This window comes from Mesoplodon densirostris, chromosome X, assembly GCF_025265405.1.
Source record: "Mesoplodon densirostris isolate mMesDen1 chromosome X, mMesDen1 primary haplotype, whole genome shotgun sequence".
In the NCBI taxonomy this organism is placed as follows: domain Eukaryota; kingdom Metazoa; phylum Chordata; class Mammalia; order Artiodactyla; family Ziphiidae; genus Mesoplodon; species Mesoplodon densirostris.
The window spans coordinates 103,882,957-103,905,423 of NC_082681.1; the positions used below are offsets into that span (position 1 = coordinate 103,882,957).

The window sequence follows — 22,467 nt, forward strand, 5'->3', positions numbered from 1 at the left end:
GTGTGGACTGGGCACTCACCATTACCAATTTCATCCTCCAGAATTCTTTAACTGGAGTTCGGCATCCTTTCTTCCAGAGAACCAGGGAGTTCATGGATTCCCAGGTCATCCTCAACTGTTACACAGTGTGTTACTATTAAGGAATAAGCAAATCACCTGGCAAGCAATAGAAGAACGAATCCAGCGATGTGGGAGTCACTCCATTACTGTTTATTGTGAGCAAATTCCTCAGCCTCTCTAAGCCTCAGTTTCCTCTTCTTTTAAATGGTGGTACTAGCAGCCCCTATCTCATGGCTTTGTTGTTTAGATGGAGTGTGGTAATGGATATAGAGTGCTGTAGCACAGTACCTGGCTCAGTGTTCAATAAATGTTAGCTTTTATTAGTTACTAGCATCAGTACGCATGGTGAGAGCCCCCATGCCTGTCCCAGTTGTTGGTTTATTATAGTCACTTTCCTAGAAATAGAAGTGTTGAGGCGCCCTGCTTTTTTCATCAGTGTCCTCTAATCAGAAATAAGAAAGAAACAAAAACAATGTTTCTCAGTGAGGAACTATATGATGTGTTTTTTTCTCTCTTTTCCTTTTCCCCCTAAATGATGGAAAAACCAGGGACTTATTCACCCTCAGTACTTCAACTGCCTAACTTTTCAAGTTTCTAATCTTTTATTGTCTGATAGTATTTTCCTTCTGAAACCCTGCCATGCTAACCAACCTATCTCATTTGAGATGGAAACGAGATAAAGAAATTAATGATTACTAAGTGCTTTGAAAATACAAAGGACTCTATAAATGCCAAAAGTCATTATTGCCTTTCAGTATAACAAAACAGTATAATAAAAACTGATCATAAAATCTCTCTGCTACTATGGTCCCTACTCTTTTTGCAAGTTAAAATTTACGACTATAGCCTGTTTGTTCAAAGCCACGAGGGACATGAAAACAATCCAATCATTTTCTAAAGTAGGTGTCCCTAATCAATCGAACATAAAATGACTCCGGAGACATGAGCAAATCCATTTTGCAAAGTCCATATGAGAATAACACATTATGATCATCTTCTAATGATCATGATGATATTAGTAATGACATTACTGACTCTTCCCTCACCTGCAAGCTCTTTGTCTGCAGTGAATGTGCTGTTCACATCTCTTCTGCATGTATTTGTTACTTTATATCACTACCCAGTGTTTGTTCCTATGCGCCCTGCATCATAGCAGCAGGACACTGGACAGAGAGGATAAATAACCCGGGTAACCTTGGGTTAGGGAGAGGCCAAAGAGTAAATACATTATTGAGTTTAGAAGAAACTGTTTAATCAACTTAAAGCAAAAGCTATTTGCTAGGACTTCCCTGGTGGTGCAGTGGTTAAGAATCCACCTGCCAATGCAGGGGACATGGGATCGGTCCCTCGTCCGGGAAGATCCCACATGCCGCTGGGCAACTAAGCCACCACAACTACTGAGCCTGCGTGCCACAACTACTGAGCCCACGTGCCACAACTACTGAAGCCCGTGTGCCTAGAGCCCGTGCTCCACAACAAGAGAAGCCACCACAATGAGAAGCCCGCGCATCACAACGAAGAGTAGCCCCCTCTCGCTGCAACTGGAGAAAGCCTGCGCACAGCAACGAAGACCAAACGCAGCCAAAAAAAAAAAAAGCTGTTTGCTAGTTTTCCTATTATGATTCCATATAGGACAGCATTTTTTTTTTTTTTTTTTTTTTGCGATACGTGGGCCTCTCACTGTTGTGGCCTCTCCCATTGCGGAGCACAGGCTCCGGACACGCAGGCCCAGCGGCCATGGCTCACGGGCCCAGCCGCTCTGCGGCATGTGGGATCTTCCCGGACCGGGGCACAAACCCGTGTCCCCTGCATTGGCAGGCGGACTCTCAACCACTGCGCCACCAGGGAAGCCCAGGACAGCATTTTAAAAAAAAAAAATTTATTGAAGTATAGTTGATTTATAATGTTGTGTTAGTTTCAGGTGTACAGCAAAGTGATTCATATACATATATATAGATTCTTTTTCAGATTCTTTTCCATTATAGGTTATTACAAGATATTGAATATAGTTCCCTATGCTCTACAGTAGGTTACCTTGTTGGTTACCTATTTTATATATAGTAGTTTAAACTAGCCAGGTATAACTGCCATACCTGGAAGCCCACCTATTTCTTTGTGTTTGGGGAAGCCTGGGGACTTTAGTAGGATTCTACAAATGAGTAATACATATGGAGTGATTCAAAGAATTGGGTTTCCATTAGAGGGTCTGAACATATTCACAACCCAGGATACAGGGTTGTTTTGAAACCAACTTCATATAAAAGTGTTTAACAATTTTGAAATTGACTACAATTTTCAAAACATTCTGTGATTTTTTGTTTTTATCCCGACACTGCCCTTTGATTTGACAAAGTAATGTTGGCACCTGACACTATTCCTTAACTTTATTAAGTGAGGATAATTAAAAGTTATTTGCGTTCAGTTATTTGCTTATCTGCTTCTTTGATTGTGCTTTCTCTTTTCATCAATACCAATTTTAGTTTCATTTAATCAAAGTGGTGAAATAATTAGATAGATAAGAGATTTAAAGTAAAACTGATGCATCAACCTTGATAAGACCCTAAGGTGTCTTGGAATATTAACTTCCTTTATCACTGTTCTCCCTATGGTTCACCTAGATTTTTTTTTTTTTTTTTTTTTTTTTTTTTTTTGCAGTACGTGGGCCTCTCACTGTCGTGGCCTCTCCCGTTGCGGAGCACAGGCTCCGGACATGCAGGCTCAGCAGCCACGGCTCACAGGCCCAGCCGCTCCGCGGCATGTGGGATCTTCCCAGACCGGGGCACGAACCTGCGTCCCCTGCATCGGCAGGCGGACTCTCAACCACTGCGCCACCAGGGAAGCCCTCACCTAGATTTTTATATGCATTTTAACTTAGTGGGCGTGGGTACTGAGGGAGCTGTTGAAATCAACATGAAATGCCAAAAGGCAAGTAAGGTCAAAATACTTCAATATCTAATAGTATGGGGGGAATTCCATAAATATTATAATTTGCTGACACATGTAGAAATTTCACATACAATGAGAAACTGGGTCAAAAATGATCATTTAGGGCTTCCCTGGTGGCACAGTGGTTGGGAGTCCGCCTGCCGATGCAGGGGACGTGGGTTCGTGCCCCGGTCCAGGAAGATCCCACATGCCACAGAGTGGCTGGGCCCGTGAGCCATGGCTGCTGGGCCTGCGCGTCCGGAGCCTGTGCTCCACAATGGGAGAGGCCACAACAGTGAGAGGCCCGCGTAACGCAAAAAAAAAAAAAAAAGATCATTTAAAATTACTCATTAGAGAAAAGGAAAGATGTTAGATTCTGCATTTATTAAACTTCTAATGTAAGCATAATACCTTTCTTACTAGATTCTTGAGAGGTCTGAGATCATGGAGTGTTAGACAGAGATGAACCGTAAATATCTTAGTCCAACTCTCTCCTCCAGAGGACCAGAGAGGTACACTGATTTTCTCAAAATCTGGTAAGGGAGGGAGTAAAGAGAGAGAAAGCAAGTGAGGGAGTGAGAGATCGAAAATAGCTTCTGGACTCTTAGTGAAAGCTCTTTCCATGACTGATTGACAGACAAGGAGGGATTTTCACTACTCAGCATCCCAAACCCTCTCCAGTTCTCATTGTGTGAGTATTAGTGTAGAGCCTTAGTGTAAAAACCTTCCCTCCCTCTCTCCAAGCCCTGCAAAAGCCAGGTCATGGGCACATGATCCAGCAGATGCTCTCACCTGGGGCTTTGAATCTTGAAGGACTAAAGAAAAAGAGCCTGGGAGGTGAGATTTATAGTGCTGTAATCTACCAGCATTTCTGGCTGTGTCCAGTGACTAGTACACTCTTACCATGGTGACTAGGCCCAACGGTGGCTGCCTTGCCTCCCTACTTTCCCTGCCTTATCCAAGCATTCCTCTCCAGACTGTCAATTCTATGAGTTTCCTGATGATTTCTCACTGTCTTTTTCTTTTACCCCAAGAACTCTGAGTGATTCAGAAATTGGTACCACAAAGTGAGCTGCAGGCAACTGGCCCTCAGGAAAAGTGATAAAATTGGGAATGGTTGAATGACATTAAAACTCCCCCTTAGAAATACAGTGGCAAAACAGATGCTTAAACCATTGCTTATGGTCACCTCAAATGCTGATTGAGAATATGATTTAAGGAGAACAGTAGGAAGGGCATTAGGAGTTCAGTGATGGCCAATGAGATGGCTGCTTCTTATAGTGAATAGCTTCATGGTGAAAAAGTCACCTGCCTCAGCTGATCTGAGACGGTCAAAGATAAACTCAGACTTTGGTCTGATCCTGTGCTGATGAATTACAGTATCAGTGGTATTCACAACCCTGACAGGTTTTTTTGGTGCATATTGTGGCATTACTGGGTTAGACTGAATGCTGGAAAGTTGACATGGAAATATATGAGAGGATTTAGAGGACCCTAAGAATGCTGAACCCTTAAATCTCATTGACTCTCCCTTGCCATCTCAAGAAATCTTTCCTAGCTTGTCTAATGAAACTGTCCTTTTCTTGATTGAAGATGCTTTTTCACTTGAGGGAGTTGCCTTTTGCCAGATGAAGCCAGTTCTCTTCATCCTTCCCCACCAATCCCCAAGATTGTCAGATTTCAGCATGACCCTGGGAGGGGGCTGACAATGACAAAGTCAAAAGCCAGAGAAGGCCAAAGAACTCCTGGATTTCTAGTTTATATTGGAAAAACTCTGGGAAATCTGTGTGTGAACAGAGTATAAGGATGCTTGATTGAGGATGAGAAATGTAATTTTGGATTGGTCTGGATCCAGTAATGCAAGATTCACTGTAGATTGAGCAGCTATACTGAATCCAAGGGGTGAAGAAGGGAAATGCTCCCAGGAGGCAAAACTTCAAGCCTTACACCTCTCTGGCATTTGACCTGGAGGGAGAGAAGCCCTGAGGCATGGGTCTATACCAATTCATGAGCAGTAGTTAATGGTACGGCCAGATGATTAGGGGCATGGAAGGAACAAGATTAAAGACTGGAGACAAGGAGGTTTCGAGAAAAATGTGAGTGGGCTTCTCAGAGGAAATATTGATGTCCTTTGTGAATGCACACCAAAAAGCACAGTGTGCAGAAGCTTCTTATGTCTGTTTCATTTATTAATCTATCCATTAAAAAATGCTGCACTGGGCCTCCCTGGTGGCGCGGTGGTTGAGAGTCCGCCTGCCGCTGCAGGGGACGCAGGTTCGTGCCCCGGTCCGGGAGGATCCCACATGCCGTGGAGCGGCTGGGCCCGTGAGCCATGGCCGCTGAGCCTGCGCGTCCGGAGCCTGTGCTCCGCAACGGGAGAGGCCACAACAGTGAGAGGCCCGCATACCGCAAAAAAAAAAAAAAATGCTGCACTGCATTTTACGGACATAAATATAAACACTTCCTATATAAATAGCAGCTACCAAAACAAAAAAACCAACAAACAAAAACACCCAACATTGTATTGAGAGAAATACATGCTCAATGAAGTTTAGGTATTAACAGCCCAAGGGGTTTTATCAGGAAGACATTGATTAGGGCCTTCTCTTGGATGGGCTGATTATATTATTTGGCGGCCCAACAGTTGAACCCCCGACTAGATTTGAGAATCTTAGTCCTGCTTTCTTGTATAAGGATCTAGAGAGGGACTTCCTTGGTGGTCCAGTGGTAATGAATCCGCCTTCCAATGCAGGGAACGTAGGTTCGATCCCTGGTCGAGGAACTAAGATCCCACATGCTGCAGGGCAACTAAGCCCGTGTGCCACAACTACTGAGCTCGCACGCCTCAACGAGAGAGCCCGCGTGCTGCAACTAAGACCCGGCACAGCCAAAAATATAAAGAAAATAAATAAATAAACAAGTTAAAAGAAAACTTAAAAAAAAATCTAGAGAGATAAAGGGACCTTCCTAAGATCAGGAAATGGGGAAGGAAGGAAGTGAGAGAGAAAAGACAGAGAACTGGAAATAAAAACCAAATCTCTGTACTCTTGTCTGATGGTCTTGCTGTTGCAGATTATAAAGGATATTTAGGAGGTTACTTGTTAATGGAGATTTGTCTTTTTTTAGAGGAGACAGAAAACTGCCTTGTCTTTTTTATATATTTATTTGTTTTTTGGCTGCGTTGGGTCTTCGCTGCTGCGCGTGGGCTTTCTCACGTTGTGGCGAACAGGGGCTTCTCTTTGTTGTGGTGTGCTTCTCGTTGCAGTAAAACTGCCTTGTTTTTGAGCTCTTTCTGAATATCTAGAAATCCCCAAATGTGCAAAATCTTAAAGAAGGTAGCAGCCCAGTTCCCATCAGGGAAGCCAAAGGAGGCAATATTTCCTGTCCCCACCCCTTGGCAAAGAGGGTAAACTAGTAAGTGAACTAGCCTCAGCCAATTGGATGCTCCCACCCAGGACTTTGCTCCCAAGAATGTAACCGATGTGGCATGGACGTATATACACTACCAAATGTAATATAGATGGCTAGTAGAAGCAGCCACATAGCATAGGGAGATCAACTCGGTGCTTTGTGACCACCTAGAGGGGTGGGATGTGGGGGGAGGGAGACGCAAGAGGGGATATATGTATAGCTGATTCACTTTGTTATAAGGCAGAAACTAACACACCATTGTAAAGCAATTATACTCCAATAAAGATGTTAAAAAGAAAAAAAAAAAGAATGCAACCAAAAGATGAAGGCACGAGATTAGAAGCATAGTGAAAGCAGGGCTTTCATCCGGCAGTGGCGTCCTACTCAGATTGCTCCTGCTGGGTAGCTTTCCTTGATCTCTGCCTTTTTTTTTTTTTTTAACATCTTTATTGGAGTATAATTGCTTTACAATGGTGCGTTAGTTTCTGCTGTATAACAAAGTGAATCAGTTATACATATACATATGTCCCCATATCCCCTCCCTCTTGCGTCTCCCTCCCTCCCACCCTCCCTGTCCCACCCCTCTAGGTGGTCACAAAGCACCGAGCTGATCTCCCTGTGCTATGCGGCTGCTTCCCACTAGCTATCTATTTTACTTTTGGTAGTGTATATATGTCCATGCCACTCTCTCACTTTGTCCCAGCTTATCCTTCCCCCTCCCCATGTCCTCAATCTCTAGTAGGTCTGCCTTTTTTAATGAGCCTCATTCCCCAATCTTCCCACTGATTCTCTGCACCAGCTGATAGCCTCTAGTGTGAGATATCTACCCAGGAAAGTTGCTGTGCATGGGCTTCATCAATGAGCTCCCATGTCTTCTAGCTTCTGGTTGGATTTGGCCATCGGAATCCCAGCTGGAGAATGGAGGGAGTAGAGTGAAGTCAGAAGATTTATTCTCCTGGTTTCCCATGAGGTTGCCTTGGGCTGGCTGTTCTTTGATAGAAATTCACTGTTCCTGTCAAGATGGCCTACTTTACACAGCTCTCCTTCCAAGTTGTAATGAACGCTTCATCTCTTTGGACCAAGGGAGAGCAACAGTTCCCCTGCTGTTAGCCCTGGGTCGTTGCACTATGCCTTGTGGTTGTGCCCCAACCCCCTTCCAACCCTTTGAAATTTGTTCCTTTGTAAATAAACCCTTTTCAAATTTTCCTAATAAGAAGATGTCATCTGTTTGTCAGAAATCTGACTGATATGCCTTCAAGTACATTTATTTTCTGGTTAGCTTTGTGCCAAAGAAACCCAACGGTCTTAGCATTCTGAGAGGAGGGGAAAGAAGAAACAAAAGCCCGAAGTTGGGGTCAAAGGTGAAATTTTCAGTCACTGGCAATAAATGAGGCTGAACGTAGCCAAGGAACCCTGTTAGGAAAAAGTTACCCGTGGAAAGGCACAGATAAAAATAGTTCAAAATACACTTAGAGTCTTCAAGCCCAATTCCAATCACAAAGGCCAGTGGCAAACAGCTCTTTAAAAGGGAACTTTTGTTCACAGACATACGATTGCTGAACAGTCAGGCCATTCATATTTTAAGTGTCTGGACAGTCATTAAGTCCTCCCTTCCTCCCAGTCCCTATAGGGTTTTGCACAAAGGAAAATGTACATTGGTTCTTCCCCATGTCTCCTCCACAGTTTTTTTTTGCTGTCAGACACACAGCTGCACCATGTTTGGAATGATGCAGCATGAAAAAGCTGTTAATCTAGCGCCACCTAGACGCACCAAGTCAAACTGCAGGGCTGCCTCCAGCTTCATTATAGGAGTACGTAGTGAAATTTTAAAAACACAGACCAAGGGACTTCCCTGGTGGTCCAGTGGTTAAGACTCCGCGCTCCCAATGCAGGGGGCCCGGGTCCGATCCCTGGTTGGGGAACTAGATCCCACATGCTGCAACTGAAAGATCCCGTAGGCAGCAACTAAGACCCGGCGCAGCCTAATTAATTAATTAAAAAAAAACAGACCATGAAGCAAATAACGGGAATTTTAAATTATGAGGGAAAGTAAATCATGTGGAAAAAGATTGCTGAAAGCCAGGGACTACAGGTTCTGTACACATCATCTCATTTAAACCGCACAATCCTGCAAGTTAGGGGTTATTATCCTGATTTAACAGATGGAGAATCAGAGGCAAAGAATAAACAACTTGCCCAGATGACTCAGGTAACGAGTGGCAAAGCCAGAATTCAAAACCATGTTATCCCAAGCGTATTTTCTAAATTGAGGTGTGTGACACACGCCCCCAGGGGATGCTCAAGACAATCCATCTTGTTAGTTATGTTTATTCTTTTTTTTTTTTTTTTGCGGTACGCGGGCCTCTCACTGTTGTGGCCTCTCCCGTTGCGGAGCACAGGCTCCGGATGCGCAGGCTCAGCGGCCATGGCTCACGGGCCTAGCCGCTCCGCGACATGTGGGATCTTCCGGACTGGGGCACGAACCCGTGTCCCCTGCATCGGCAGGCGGACTCTCAACCACTGCGCCACCAGGGAAGCCCTATGTTTATTCTTTATCTCATCATTTTAAATCTTCTTTTTGTGTATATTTTACAGTATGCATAATACATTAGTACAGTAGTACATGCATACAAACATGTACATACACACATATTGCTTCTGCTGGGTAGCTTTTCTCCATCTCTGCCTTTATTTTTTTCTGAACCTCATTCCTCCAACTTCTCACTGATTCTGTCACCAGCTGAGAGCTTCAAGTGCTAGATATCTACCCAGGAAAGTTGATGTGCATCTGCTTCATCAGTGAGCTCTTATGTCTTCTGGCTTCTGGTAGGTTATGAATGAGGATATGTGATCTACAAGTCTGAAGACCACTGCTCGATGTTCTTTCAAAAGGCAGTATAGTGTAGTGATTTGGAGCATAGATTCTGGAACTAGACTGCACGTATTCCAACCTCAGCCCTAACACGTTTTAGCAAACTTTGGGTAACAACTTCTCTGTACCTCAGTTTTCTCTTCTGTAATAGGAAAATTTAAATAATTAAGACATAGAATGCTTGACCAATGTCTGGCACAAACAAGAGTATAATAATCTAAGCCATTATCATCACATTACATGAGCCTTAAAAGTAGTCATCTAGGAAATTACCTAGTCATACAAATACTGCCAAATACCCCTCACAACTCTTCTTTTGGAATTGTCTCCTGAGTTAGTTTGTGAGTCACCGGAGATCATCAAATATGTGTCTTTATAGTCAACTCTTTGTCACCCCAAAGCATATTTTTTTCTTGAAATTCTTTTATATTTTTCATCAATTTAAGTTCCAAATTATCTTCAAAACAAATCTATTTTCTAAATCTAATACAAGTACAGAGATTTAGGATTTTCCCTTCTATGGTTTTTTACAAGAACATACCTCAAGCTTTGGAGTCTCTTCCAAAAGAGTCAAAGCACGTTCCCAGCAATTTCAGCAAAGCTAGGCTAAGTGACCTCCCAAAGAAGGAGAAATTTCATTTGGATATCAAAGTTTTGTCTCACAAAAATAATGCTCATATTCCTGCAAAAATAACCATTTTATTAGAACATAGTGTAATGTAGGGATTCCAGTCACCAGTGTCAAATAAAACTAAGTTTGATTCCTGGTTCAATATTTGCTAATAGAATCAGTTACAGATCAATAACATCTAAAAAGTGATTTAATGATTCCTTGTTTGTAGGTTTGGGATGGGAGATGAGCTCAGTGAAATAGAGAGCCAGATGATGTAGTCTATTGTTAGGACTTTGGCTTTTATTTTGAAAGAGAAGGGAAGCCATTGGAGAGTCTTGAAAAGGGGAAGGCATATCATGCCCTTAAAAGGATCATTCTGTTGTGAAAACTGTTAGAATGGAAGCAGGGACACCAATTAAGAAGTGATGGAAGGGCTTCCCTGGTGGCGCAGTGGTTGAGAGTCCGCCTGCCGATACAGGGGATACGGGTTCATGCCCCGGTCCGGGAGGATCCCACATGCCGCAGAGCGGCTGGGCCCGTGAGCCATGGCCGCTGAGCCTGCACGTCCGGAGCCTGTGCTCCGCAACGGGAGAGGCCACAACAGTGAGAGGCCCACGTACCACAAAAAAAAAAAAAGAAGTGATGGAAGTACTCCAGGTGAGAGGTGATGGTGTTTTGGAGCAGGGAGGTAATAATGGAGGTGATGAGACATGAGGAGTTCGCAGATATATTTTATAGCCAAAAGGGATAATGTAGGTAAAAGGCCTCAATCAGGTATCTGGTATACAATAAAACCAATAAAGAGATACAATCATTACTACTTTATGCTTAAAACTTATATGGATAGCCAGTTTGTTCAGGAATATTATGAACTAGGATCTTCTAACATATACTCTTCCTTCCTAACATATTTTAATTTTTCCTAAATAGGCAGATGGCATAGTCCCAAGAGTTAGGGTCTTGTAGCCAGACAAGATGGGTCCAAATCTTGACTCCACCACTTACTAACTGACCATAAACAAGTTACTTAATCTCTCTGTACCTCAGTGTCTTCATCTGTAAAATGGAGAGACTCAATAAAATATACCGCAGAGAGTTTTGTGAAGATTCAATAAGTTATTGTATGTACTTAGAAATATGCCTGCCACATCATAAATACTCATTATATATTAGCTATTATGGTTGTCAGCTTCCGTTAGTTTTTCTGTTTATTATTTTTCATTTCAAACCTTTTTGTTTTGATTGAAAAAGCAAATTGTGTTTATTATTAAAAAATTAAAGCCATATCGATATGTATGAATTAGAAATTACAAGGCCCCTGTAATTCCACACCCCAGAGGTAACTACTACTGCATAGCACAGTAAAGGTTAGTCCATATTTTTACCTATATGTATATCAAACCTATCCATGTATTCATATCTATTAATTTACTTTTATATAGTAGAAAAATGCTCTGCGTATTATTTTGCAACTTATTTTTATCACTTAAAATTTGGTCTTAGAAATCTTCCCATATAAGTACACGTAAAACTATTGTACTGATTTTCATGGTTGCATAGTATTCTGTTGTATGTAAGGCTGATAATTTACTTGTTCGTTAGCTTACTGAAGTCATTTAGGTGTCTTTAATTTTTTCTTAAACAATGCTGCAGTAAGCATCCTTGTACATATTTTTGGTGCAAATCTGTGTATTTCTGTAAATTCTGTAAAAAAAATTTCTGTAAAAAAATTCTGGAAGCACTTATCTACAGAAGTGGTTATGATGAGTAAGAATTATATGCCTTTTAAATATATATATACATAATTTATACTGCCAAATTGTGTTTTGAAAAGGTCATACCTTTTCGAATTCCCACAGACTGTAAATAAATGTGCTTTTTTCTCCTGCTGACTAGATACTGGCAGTCTTCTTGATCCTTGCCAGCCTAATAGGCAAAATAAATAAATAAATATTATTCTTTTATTTGCACTTTTAATAGTAAATTGCCTTTTCATATGTTTAAAATTTGAATTTTTTTTTTGTACAAGCTCCCTACTTTTGTCATTGAGGGGGGTCTTTTTATTTATTTTTTTCCTTTTCTTATCTTTCAAATTTGAAAAAGGCAAGCCATAGGCAGAGAAAACATATCCGCAATACATAAACTGACAAAGGACACTAGATGTTTACCCAAAAGAAGTTTGAGCATTTGTCCACAAAAACCCCACGAATATCCATAGCAGCTTTGTTTTTTAGAGCCCCAAAGTGGAAATGACCCAAATGTCCATCAATAGGTAAATGGATAAATAAAGGTATATCCATAAAAATGAACAAATTACTGATACACACAACATGAAATAATCTCAAAAACATTATGCTGAGTGGGAGAAATGAGACACAAAAGAAATTGTACAAAAGACAGTACTAATCTATGACCGATGAAAAATCAGAATGGTGGTATTTTTCTAGAAGGTAGAAGTGGGGGAGGGAAATACATATCTGGCTTAAGGCAGTGGTTAAATGGTATAAGGGTATATACCTCTGTCAAAGCCCATCAAAGTATACACTTAAAATGTGTGCATCTATTTTATGTAAATTATGCCCCACTCAAGTTGACTTAGAGATAAAAGAATTGTTTTGTTTCTAATTGAAAACATTTTCATTGTGTATTAAAGTACAGAAAATAGTATAATAGTCACTCACGCACCACCACTCATTGAAAAGATGTTGACATTTTGCCATATTTGTTTGAGATCTGTTCTTTTGAAAGAAGCAAACCATTACTGATACTTATGAAGTTTCACTGTTCATCCCTCACCCTTCCTTCCTGTTCCAGAGGAAAGGACTCTCCCTAATATGACGTTCATCATTCCCATGAATGATCAAATTGTATATGTGTATGTCTTTATAGAAATATTTTATGTATCATGTATTTAAAACTTTTAAGATAATCATAGAGTACGTTTTTCATTTTTCTCAACATTAAGTTGTTGAGAATTCCTCGTGTCCATACATGTAAAACTGGTTCATTTATTATAACTGCTATATGATATTCCTCTGTGTGAATAAACAGTCTATCCATTCCTCTACCGATGGACATTTAGGTTATTTCCACTTTTTTCTTGGGACAGGTTATCTTTTCAACTTTAGTTTTGGCTTTTCTTTTTTTTTTTTTTTTTTTGGCCACGCTGCGCGGCTTGTGGGATCTTAGTTCCCTGACCAGGGATTGAACCTGGGCCACGGCAGTGAAAGCACCAAGTCCTAACCACTGGACTGCCAGGAAACTCCCTGGCAAATTCTTTTCTAATGTGATTGTACTAATTTACACTCTCAGTAGCAAGTTTCCTGTATTCCTAAATACACTTATTAATGTTATTATTTTTGCCAATAATGTGAATATAAAATGTTATATCATTATTACTTATTTTGCATTCTCCTCATTTCCAGTAAGTTTAAACATCTTTTTATATGTTTACTGGCCATTTGAATTTTTATCTCTGTTAATGCAATACCCTTTGCTCATTTTTTATTTCTTAATATTTTTGTCTTTTTCTTATTGATTTGTTGGTATTCTGTGCATGTCCTGAATACTAGATCCTTTGTCCATTGAATTGTCCATAATCACATTTACCAGTCTTTTCCTTTACTGCTTCTATAAACTACTTATGCTTTTCCATGAGTTAATCCCTTGCTACACAGAGTGTGATCCATGGACCAGTAGCATCAGTATCATCTGGGAACTTGTTTTAAAAATGCAGATTCATAGGGCCCTGTCTAGATCACTAAATTAGAATCTGAATTTTAACAAGACCAGTAGATAATTTGTATGTGCATGAAAGATTTTTAAATACTAGATTAAATGATTAAGAAAAATGCAAATTTTCTTCCTGGGGTAATAGCCCAGTAATCCCCACCTGCCTTCTGCTGCTTCTTAATAAATAAAACTTCCGCTTTGGACCTGTATGTCCTCAATTCATATACCCTGGAGCTGCACTACAAAATTTCAGAAACCAAAGAAGCTATTAGAATCTGATCTGTGTTTATGGGATTTCATAGAGAGGTTTTCAAAGTGGAGACATACCTGTTTATCTGATTCCAAAGAGAGAAATAAACAGCAATGGCAGCCACTTTATGATACAATTCAAAATGCAAGCCTTGGAAATTTTGCTGAATGCTGTCATGAAAGGAACTAGTTCAGCTAGGATGCATAATCCATCAAATGTCTTCCTTGTTCATAGATGCCTCTATTTTTAGTTGACACAAAATGCTCTAGAAATGAGTAGCAACAAGAATTAATAGGGGAAATTGCCAAGAGTTATATGTGTTGTCAGACTGTGATGATTTCTGTATATCAATATGATTTCCTGAGGCACGTATGAGTGGTTGGCCATGTATGCAGAGGACACCAAAGAGCACATGACCGCAGTCATAAAATTTTACTTTCGATTTCCCTGCCTTCAACACGACGGAGGTAACTCCACACGTTGAAACCATCTGGCTACAGGGATGTGGCAGAGGTATTTCCTACTCACTGAATGCCAGGGGCGTTCTCACATTCCCCTACCACCCTGCAGTGCTCAGGAGCACAGAACACTAGATCTGGCCAATGGGTTGTAAGAAGGAGAAACGTGTCCCCGCTGGTCTGAAACATTTAATTCCCTGCTTCCGCTCCCTCTTGGCCTGCTACAGCCACTGAAGAGGCCAGGAGTCACATAGGGTGCAACTACAAGATAGTTGAATTAGTAGCCTGGGTCCCTGAATGACCAGGTGAAGCAGACCCCCCTCCACACCCCGGCCACTGACCCACATTGGACATAACCCATGAGTGAGAAAAACTTTTGTTTGTGTTAAGCCACTGAGACTTGGGTGTTTTTTGCATTGCAGCATAGCCTGGGTTACAGTAAGCATAGCGGACTCTGCCTTATTAACATTGTTGCGTGTTACTCTATACCAGGCACCAAGCAGAAAGTTCTACCTGTTACCGAGCCAAGCTTGCTCTGCTCGCTGCACAACAGGCCAGTAAATCGGAGACAAGATGTTGAGGCAAAGGAATACGACTTTATTAAGAAAGCTGGCATACTAGTAGTGTCTCAAAATAACCATCTTATCGGGGTTTGGATGTCAGTTTCTTTCATAGCACGGAGAGGGGGAGGAGATGAGGAAGTAAAGTAAAAAGGCCCTACGTTTTGTAAATATCCCCTGGAATCGCCAGCCTCGGGGAAGGAATGTGCTAATTTCTTCTTTCTTGCAGCCATCCACAGGTGGAGCAGGGTCCGGAAGTTTCCCTGAACAAAGGCACTTTGGTTTAACATTCACGCAGAGGGGCGGGGTTCCCCGAGGCAGGCCATTATGTATAGACAGTATCCTTTTAGTGAACAAAAGCAATGGGAAGCAAAGGTTAAAGTAAAAGAAACAGATCGGACATGGAGTCCGATTTGGCTCTTCCCTGTTACATGCCTAGTACCTCACAACAACCTTCTGAGATAGACAATAGTATTATCCTATATTATATGACATATATGATAGATAGCTATATCGTATGTATCAATAATTTGTAGATTATTGTCTCTATGTAGTTGTAGATAGAGAGAGAGAGAGCAGTAGTATATTGTGAAAGGACGCGTTCTTCCTTTCCTCTTGTTATGCTGGAAATAGTGTCTCTTCTTGCTAAGGCCTGTCCCTCCACATGGGACCTGGATGCCATCTCTTCCTCCCTTACGTTAGTGATTATTCCTTCACTCTCCTGAATCTGTGTTTTTCTCCTCTTCTATTCAGTTTGCCCCTCAGCATTCCCAAGTCTCTCCAGCCTTTGTGGAGGCCTTCCATCCGCCTCCCTTCCTCCTCCAACAGCTCTCTCCCTCCCTCCTGTCCCACCTCTATCTCCTGTCCTTGAAGTGTTCACCCTCACTTCTTTCCCTCAGCATTCCCCACTCTGCAACTATTATCCATACAATACGGTTCTTCCTCTATCAATCTACCAAACAGCTATTTTCAACCCCACTGATGATCTCTGTGTTGCTAAATTCAGTGGACAGTTTTCACCTTCATTTCTCAGCATCACTTGACAAGATTGCCCGCACCGTCCTGTTGAAACCTCATGCTGTAGGCTTTTCCCCTCTGGTCACTGTCTCCTTTTCAGCTTCATCATCTGTTCCTGGGGGATTAAATTTTAGCCTTCATCACAACTCATCCTAGCCTCTCTTTTCTTCTCATCCTATAGTCACTTTGCCGTCTTTCACCTAGCAGTCTTTGCCAAAGCTGCTATCGCTGTGTACACCCAGGCATCCTCCAAATGGATCGCTCCGCCGGAGTTTCTGCTCACCAATTGCCTGCTCAGTTCTGTGCCTCCACTTTGATGTCTTAGTGTGGGCAAGGCTGGACTGTCAAATTCTCTCCCCTCTACTTACTTAACCTCAACCCTTCCTGCTTCTTCCTCTGCGCTCCCCGTCTCAGTAGACAGGGCCACCGTCCGCCTATTTGCTTATTTGGGAACCTGGGAATAGGGTTGCATTAATCCCTCTGGGAGTGCTCAGCAGGAAAATGTGCTTAACTATATTTTGAAATTAAAAAACAAACGAAAGCATATCATAACTAAAGTAAGTCTTTTAAATTCTGATTTTCCCACAGTGACTATTACGATGCTTTTAAAAAGAATATCAAATCCTCTCCAAAATAATTTAGGGCCCCTTCTTTTGCTGTTGCTCCAAGAGCTCCTGCCCTGCGTAGGAGTCAATAGTCAGACACCATTTTCTGTTGATTCTCCCTCCCAAAATATTTTCAAATCTGTCTGCTCCTCTCGGGCGCCAATGCACCGTGTCTAAAGCCAGCGTGACGCTTGTCTGAATTTCTGCAATAGACTCTGAACCCTCCTCCCTGCTGCAAACTCTTTTCCACAAAGCAGTCACGCAGAATGATTGCAGGAATACACATAACTGTTCCCATCAATCCACTGCTTAAAAACCCTCAGTGGCTTCCCATTGTCCTCAGGATAAAATCTCAGATTTGTAACAGGCCCAAGATCCTGCCACTTTGCCGTGAGCTAGTGTCACCTCTTTGAGCGCCTGGAAAGAGCCAAGCTCCTTATGTGCCTTTGCAGGTGATTTCCTCTTTGCTCAGAGCTCTCTCACATCTTCTAGCTTCTGTCTCCTCAGTTCTTAGATTTAATGTCCTTTCTTCAGATAAGCTTTTCTTAACCTCTCACATCAGGTCTGTGCTCCTTGTTAAAACACTTCCTTAGTAACCCTCACTTGCTTTGTAAGTAAACGATCATTTGTATATTATTGGATAGTTTAATCTCCCCTCCTAATTTGAATGCAAATTCCCTGAGGAAGTCAGTACACGCTCTAGTACACACAGGAATTCAGGGATCCTTGAATCCAGCTTTGTCTGATTTTAGAGCCCATGCCCACAACTACCACGTGTACATACATCTACTCATCCTGGAAGGTGGCATTTTGCCTCTGTTTTATGACGGCCAAGTGTTGATGCACGGGAAACTAAGTGTCAACTGAAAATAAATAAATAAAGCACAACCTAAAAGTTGAGAATTCTGTTTTATTTGGCGGACAAAACTGAGGACTTAAACCCAGAAGACAACCTCTCGGGTAGCTCTGAGGGACAGCTCCGAAGAGATACAGGAGGAGCCACGATATATAGGAGTTTCGCAATGAAAATCAAAAGATTAAGTAGACATCTCAAGTTACTGAATTTAGCTCTTTTCTGTGTATGGGAAGATTCAAGAATCTGGGCTCATTGAAATCATTCCTTTGATTTGCACCTTAGCTACCTAGGGCCAGCTATTTAGGGGCCTTTTCTTTCCCATCCTGAGTCCCCTCGGGGTGCACCTTTGGGGGTGGCTGCAGTGGCTGAGAGCTTGGCAGCTGGCGTCCCCTTTGTCTCCATTCTGAGTTCCCTCAGGACTCACTATGGGTGACTGCGGGGGCTGGTAGTGCCTGATGGCTTAATGGCCATCCTTTGTTTGTTAATATGGCAGGCAATATTTTTCCTTCACATAAGAAACTAGAAAAATGTGACACCTCTGGCCGAATTCTAGAACAGTGATGTCCTGGTGTTGGTGAATCTCTTTGTGCAGGTTCTGTCTGTAGCAGATTGCACACCTCAGCCTTCTCTTTCTGTGGAAGGAGGGGCGGGGGTCTGAGGGGTGTTCAGATTACCGGCAGGACTGGCTAAACTGGACCCCGGTTCTCCCACTGTATAATCTTCACATCCATAAACGGGGGTAACATTAACCACCTTGCAGGGCTGTAGCAGGACTCATTCATCTAATACGTATTTAATGGGCATATATATGCCAGGTTTTGGGTTGGATGATGGGGATACAAATAGGACTTAGGATGTTTAGCAGAGTGCCTATCTCATTTAGTTATACACGGTCACTGTTACTAGTATTAACACAGTTGTGTGTTGACGTTTGCCTGTGTCACGTAGCTTGAGTGAGAGGGGATGTGATATTTGTGACGTTCGTCACTATCCGGACGCGGGACCTGGGGGGCCTGGGTCTCCCCCAACGTAAGCGCGTACACTCCGGGGACATTACCGCGCGGCGTGGCTGCCCTTCCTCTCCGGGCCACCAGAGGGCGCGCGGCCTCTACCGCACCCGCCCCCTGCGTCTGCGTCTGCGTCTGCGTCTGCGCCTGCGCTGCCCCGCGCCGCGCTGCGCCGGCCGGCCGGCCGGCCGCCCGCCCTCAGCTCCCCTCCCGCAGGCGTCCGCTCCACCTCGCGCTGGAACGCTCCGCCTCGCTGTGGAACGCTCCGCCTCGCTGTGGAACGCTCCGCCTCCGTTGCCCCTAGCGGCTGTCTGTTGACTTCCGGGAACGCGGGAGTCGCCGTTGCTCGGAGGGTCGCTATGGGGGTCCAGGGGTGTTCCAGGGCCCGCTTCGGGGCTGAGGCGCTGCCTTAGGCCCCACCGAGTCTCCCCCAACCCCTTCCAGGCCCAGGCGCAGGCTCCCCGTAGCGCCTTTCGGCATGGGGGAACCCGAGGAGGTGGTGCCCGGTGAGTGACACCCGCGGTGGTGGCGGCGGGCCGGGAGGGAAGGCCCGCGGGCGGGCGGGCGGGCGGGCGGCCAGGCCCCGCCTCCGGGCCGGCCCTGTCGGGGGACAGGCCCGTGCAGCGGCCGCCTGACTTTGGTCGGAGCTCTGGCCGCGCCCCCGTGGGAGACTGAGGGGAGAGGAAAGAAAGGGAGGGACGGAAGGGGGGACTACGGGGAAGGGTGTGCTGGTCTTTCGTCTTCTAATTCTTTTTTTTTTTTTTTTTTTTTTTTTTTTGCCGTACGCGGGCCTCTCACTGTTGTGGTCTCTCCCGTTGCGGAGCACAGGCTCCGGACGCGCAGGCCCAGCGGCCATGGCCCACGGGCCCAGCCGCTCCGCGGCATATGGGATCCTCCCAGACCGGGGCACGAACCCGCATCCCCTGCATCGGCAGGCGGACTCTCAACCACTGCGCCACCAGGGAGGCCCATCGTCTTCTAATTCTTAAAATAAGTTTTCGATGAGTTTCTCAAAGGCAGGGGAAGTTTTTACCTTCCTATGAGCTTCCCAAAGTACTTTCTTCGAGGTCCTCAGAACCCGGTTGTGTATTGAACGCAGTAAAGAGTGAGTGACCAGGGGGGAGTGGGGTAAAAGAGGATGGGGAAAATGACTTGGAGAAAGGAGGGAGCCGTTAGCGAGTGGTTTTTTAAGACTTTTCCTCTGAGCTCCAGAAATAACCTTTGGCATTGTGGCCCGGTACCGCGTACATATTGTGTAACAGAAATAGAAGTTTCATGAAACAGTACATGCTGTAGATGCGCTCAGATCTTTTCTATAATACATTCCCTTAAAAATGGTCACTGTGACCCACTAAGTTGATTTTCTGACCCACCAATGGGTCACGACCAACAGTTTGAAAAAACACTGGATTAGGGCAGAATCATGTATTCACTGAAATATGTATTACGTTTCTGCCATGCTCTTGGGCTCAAACATGGTTAAATTCCTGCCTCAAATTCACAGCTTAGTGAGAGATACAAGAAACTAAACAAACTGACAATATCGTTTGACAGTAGTTGCCAGGGGGCCAGAGCAGAGCCGCCAAACCCTGGCTTGGGGTGAAGGTAACGGGGAAGGCTTCCTGGGAAGCCAGAGCAGGACAAAACAGTTAAGATTATTCATTCTATAAAAACTCAGAGCCTGTTCGGGAACCTGGTCTCGTAAATGTCAATTATCAGTTTGAACTGACACACCTCACAATTGTTCTCAGAAGGTTTTCCACAGTGGCTAGTCTCTTGAGCATTAATATTTATTATTAATAATTCTGGCCTCCTATTTGGAGGGAGGGAGGGTGTGTGTGTGTGTGTGTGTGTGTGTGTGTGTGTGTGTGTGTGTACATAGTTACTGGAATCGGGTAGGAGTTTTTGGTCTCTCTCCAAAATGGTACTGGACTAAAATAGTTTGTGAATACTCTTCCCATCAGGTAGCATTTAATGACTTAATTTAAGAATGTAAAAATCTCAACATCCTGCGTCCTCACGATGTTAATGATGAAACTCAGTACTGTCCTGTTTGTGTGTGGAGAAAAACCCTCAGTCAGGGGCTAGACCATGAGGTGTTCACCAGCGTGAGTGGGGCATTGAGTGTATCGGCTCATTCCACCTCGTGACAGCAGGACTCTTAGTCATTGTGACAGTGTATTTCTTACTTTACACCAGTAAATGAATAATACATAATTAACTTATTAGATTTCATAAAAAAACTGGAATGAAGTCTGAGGAATAAAACTGAGTTAAGATGAAAGAAGGAGGGCATAGACAGTGCTGGAGTGGAAGCCAAGCTGTCGGGAGACAAGGGATCTGTATAGATAAATTACTGGAAAAATATTTTAGTTAACAGGCAACATGATAAAAGTTGTGAAATCCAAGCTCTCATATATTTGCAGGTTCGGGTGCTGTGTTTACGTTTGGGAAAACTAAATTTGCTGAAAATATTCCCAGCAAATTCTGGTTTAAAAACGATATACCTATATATCTTTCATGTGGAGATGAACACACTGCTATTATTACAGGTTAGTGTTAAAATCTTAAATGAAGATAGTAATACTTAGAGAATCCTAAGTATTATAGATGTGCTATGTTTGAAACATGTTGAAGATATACAGAAAGTGGATGTTTTTTTGCTTTGCCAGATAATTCTTGACAAATTGATTTATCAAGAGTGACTTCTAAGTTCCCTTAGTATATTTAAGTGTGATTTTCTATACATATTACTTTCTTAGAATAAATCTATTTGAATTTATCTGTATAATCAAAAAATTATTACTGTACAATCTTAGAAACTCTTTACACCTAACAGAATATGGCTATAGGTAGATGGGCAAGGGAGCCTGTTTCAACACAGAAAAGCAATGACAGTGTTTAAGTACAGCATTTTTATTGCTTTGTGATGACTTCATCTCACATTATGTTGCAACCGCTTCGATTTATTATTTCTTTTTTCTTCCCACCAGGAAATAATAAGCTTTTCATGTTTGGCAGTAACAACTGGGGTCAGTTAGGATTAGGATCAAAATCGACTGTTAACAAGCCAACGTGTGTCAAAGGTTTGGGGTCTTTTCTTCTTCATCACTTTAAATACTTAAAGTGTATAAAGTACTTTTATATTGATTGTGTAATTCTTTAATATCATGTTATAAAAAAGTCTTTAGTTCTTTATTTTCTGAGATTTACTTGAGTATTATTGGCACTTTATTTTTCATGTGATATTCAGAACTAGTTTTATATGTTAGGGTCTAAAAATCATGTTGATTTTAAACCCAGAGACCACAAAGGAAGTAATGATTCTACAGTATTGCACTTGAACATCCTTTTTTTTTTTTGGCCTGTTTGTAAACCAACTTAAATATTACTGTTACTGTGTATACAGAGAACAAACAATATGATATGTTAGGATTTCGAGCTCTGTCTCATTTGTTCGAGTTGTGGATATCACGGTTCTGTTGGTTTTACGAAACACACTTTACCCTGCTGTGTATAGTTAGCAGCTGTGCTGAAGAAAATATTAGAACTAGGAGTTGATTAGTACTAGTGTTCTTACAAGAACAACAGGACAAAATATTTCAAATCAGGATTGTCCCAGAAAATATGAGACATATTACATCTTTACAAAGCCTTCTCGCCATTATGTGCAAAAGCTTCTGTTTGGTTATAACCTATGAACATCAGCTATACTTGAATGGTGATGGAGATTCCTTGGGATATGACAAGAGCAGGATTCTTTATCTTTGCAGCCAAATTTTTAATTTCAGCTCACAATTTCAGTGTAATTTATCATATGCATGCTATTTATAGATATTGTTGTGGAACTGTTAAAGTATTCCACTCGGTCAAAAAGTATTTACTGAGCACAGTCTACTAAACCCTTGGGTTTATTTACAGTGCTTATGATCCTTACTCTCAAATATCTAATCAAGCTAACAGAATTGTCTAGACTATGAGATCCTTGAGACCAGGGACTCTGTCTTAGTGATCTTTGCAGCCCCTATGCTAAGTGCTTAGGAGATGTTCTGTAAATGTTTTTAATATGTAAATGAATGAATGAAGAACTTTAACATAGGT

The 22,467-nt window shown here is 42.5% G+C and overlaps 1 protein-coding gene across 8 annotated transcripts in view; it reads left to right on the forward strand.

Annotated features, from left to right (window-relative positions):
• Positions 1-18,670: 18,670 nt before the first annotated feature.
• The window catches only part of RPGR (retinitis pigmentosa GTPase regulator), a 66,060-nt gene continuing 62,263 nt past the window's right edge, over positions 18,671-22,467 (forward strand). For 6 of the 8 annotated variants that reach the window (XM_060086445.1, XM_060086446.1, XM_060086447.1 and 3 more), the window contains exons 1-3: positions 18,671-18,872; positions 20,793-20,918; positions 21,360-21,452. In XM_060086445.1, the coding sequence (XP_059942428.1) occupies positions 18,845-18,872; positions 20,793-20,918; positions 21,360-21,452 (247 nt within the window). In that variant the 5' untranslated portion in view covers positions 18,671-18,844. The remainder of the gene's footprint in view (positions 18,873-20,792; positions 20,919-21,359; positions 21,453-22,467) is intronic. The other 2 variants (XM_060086452.1, XM_060086450.1) reach the window with 2 other exon arrangements.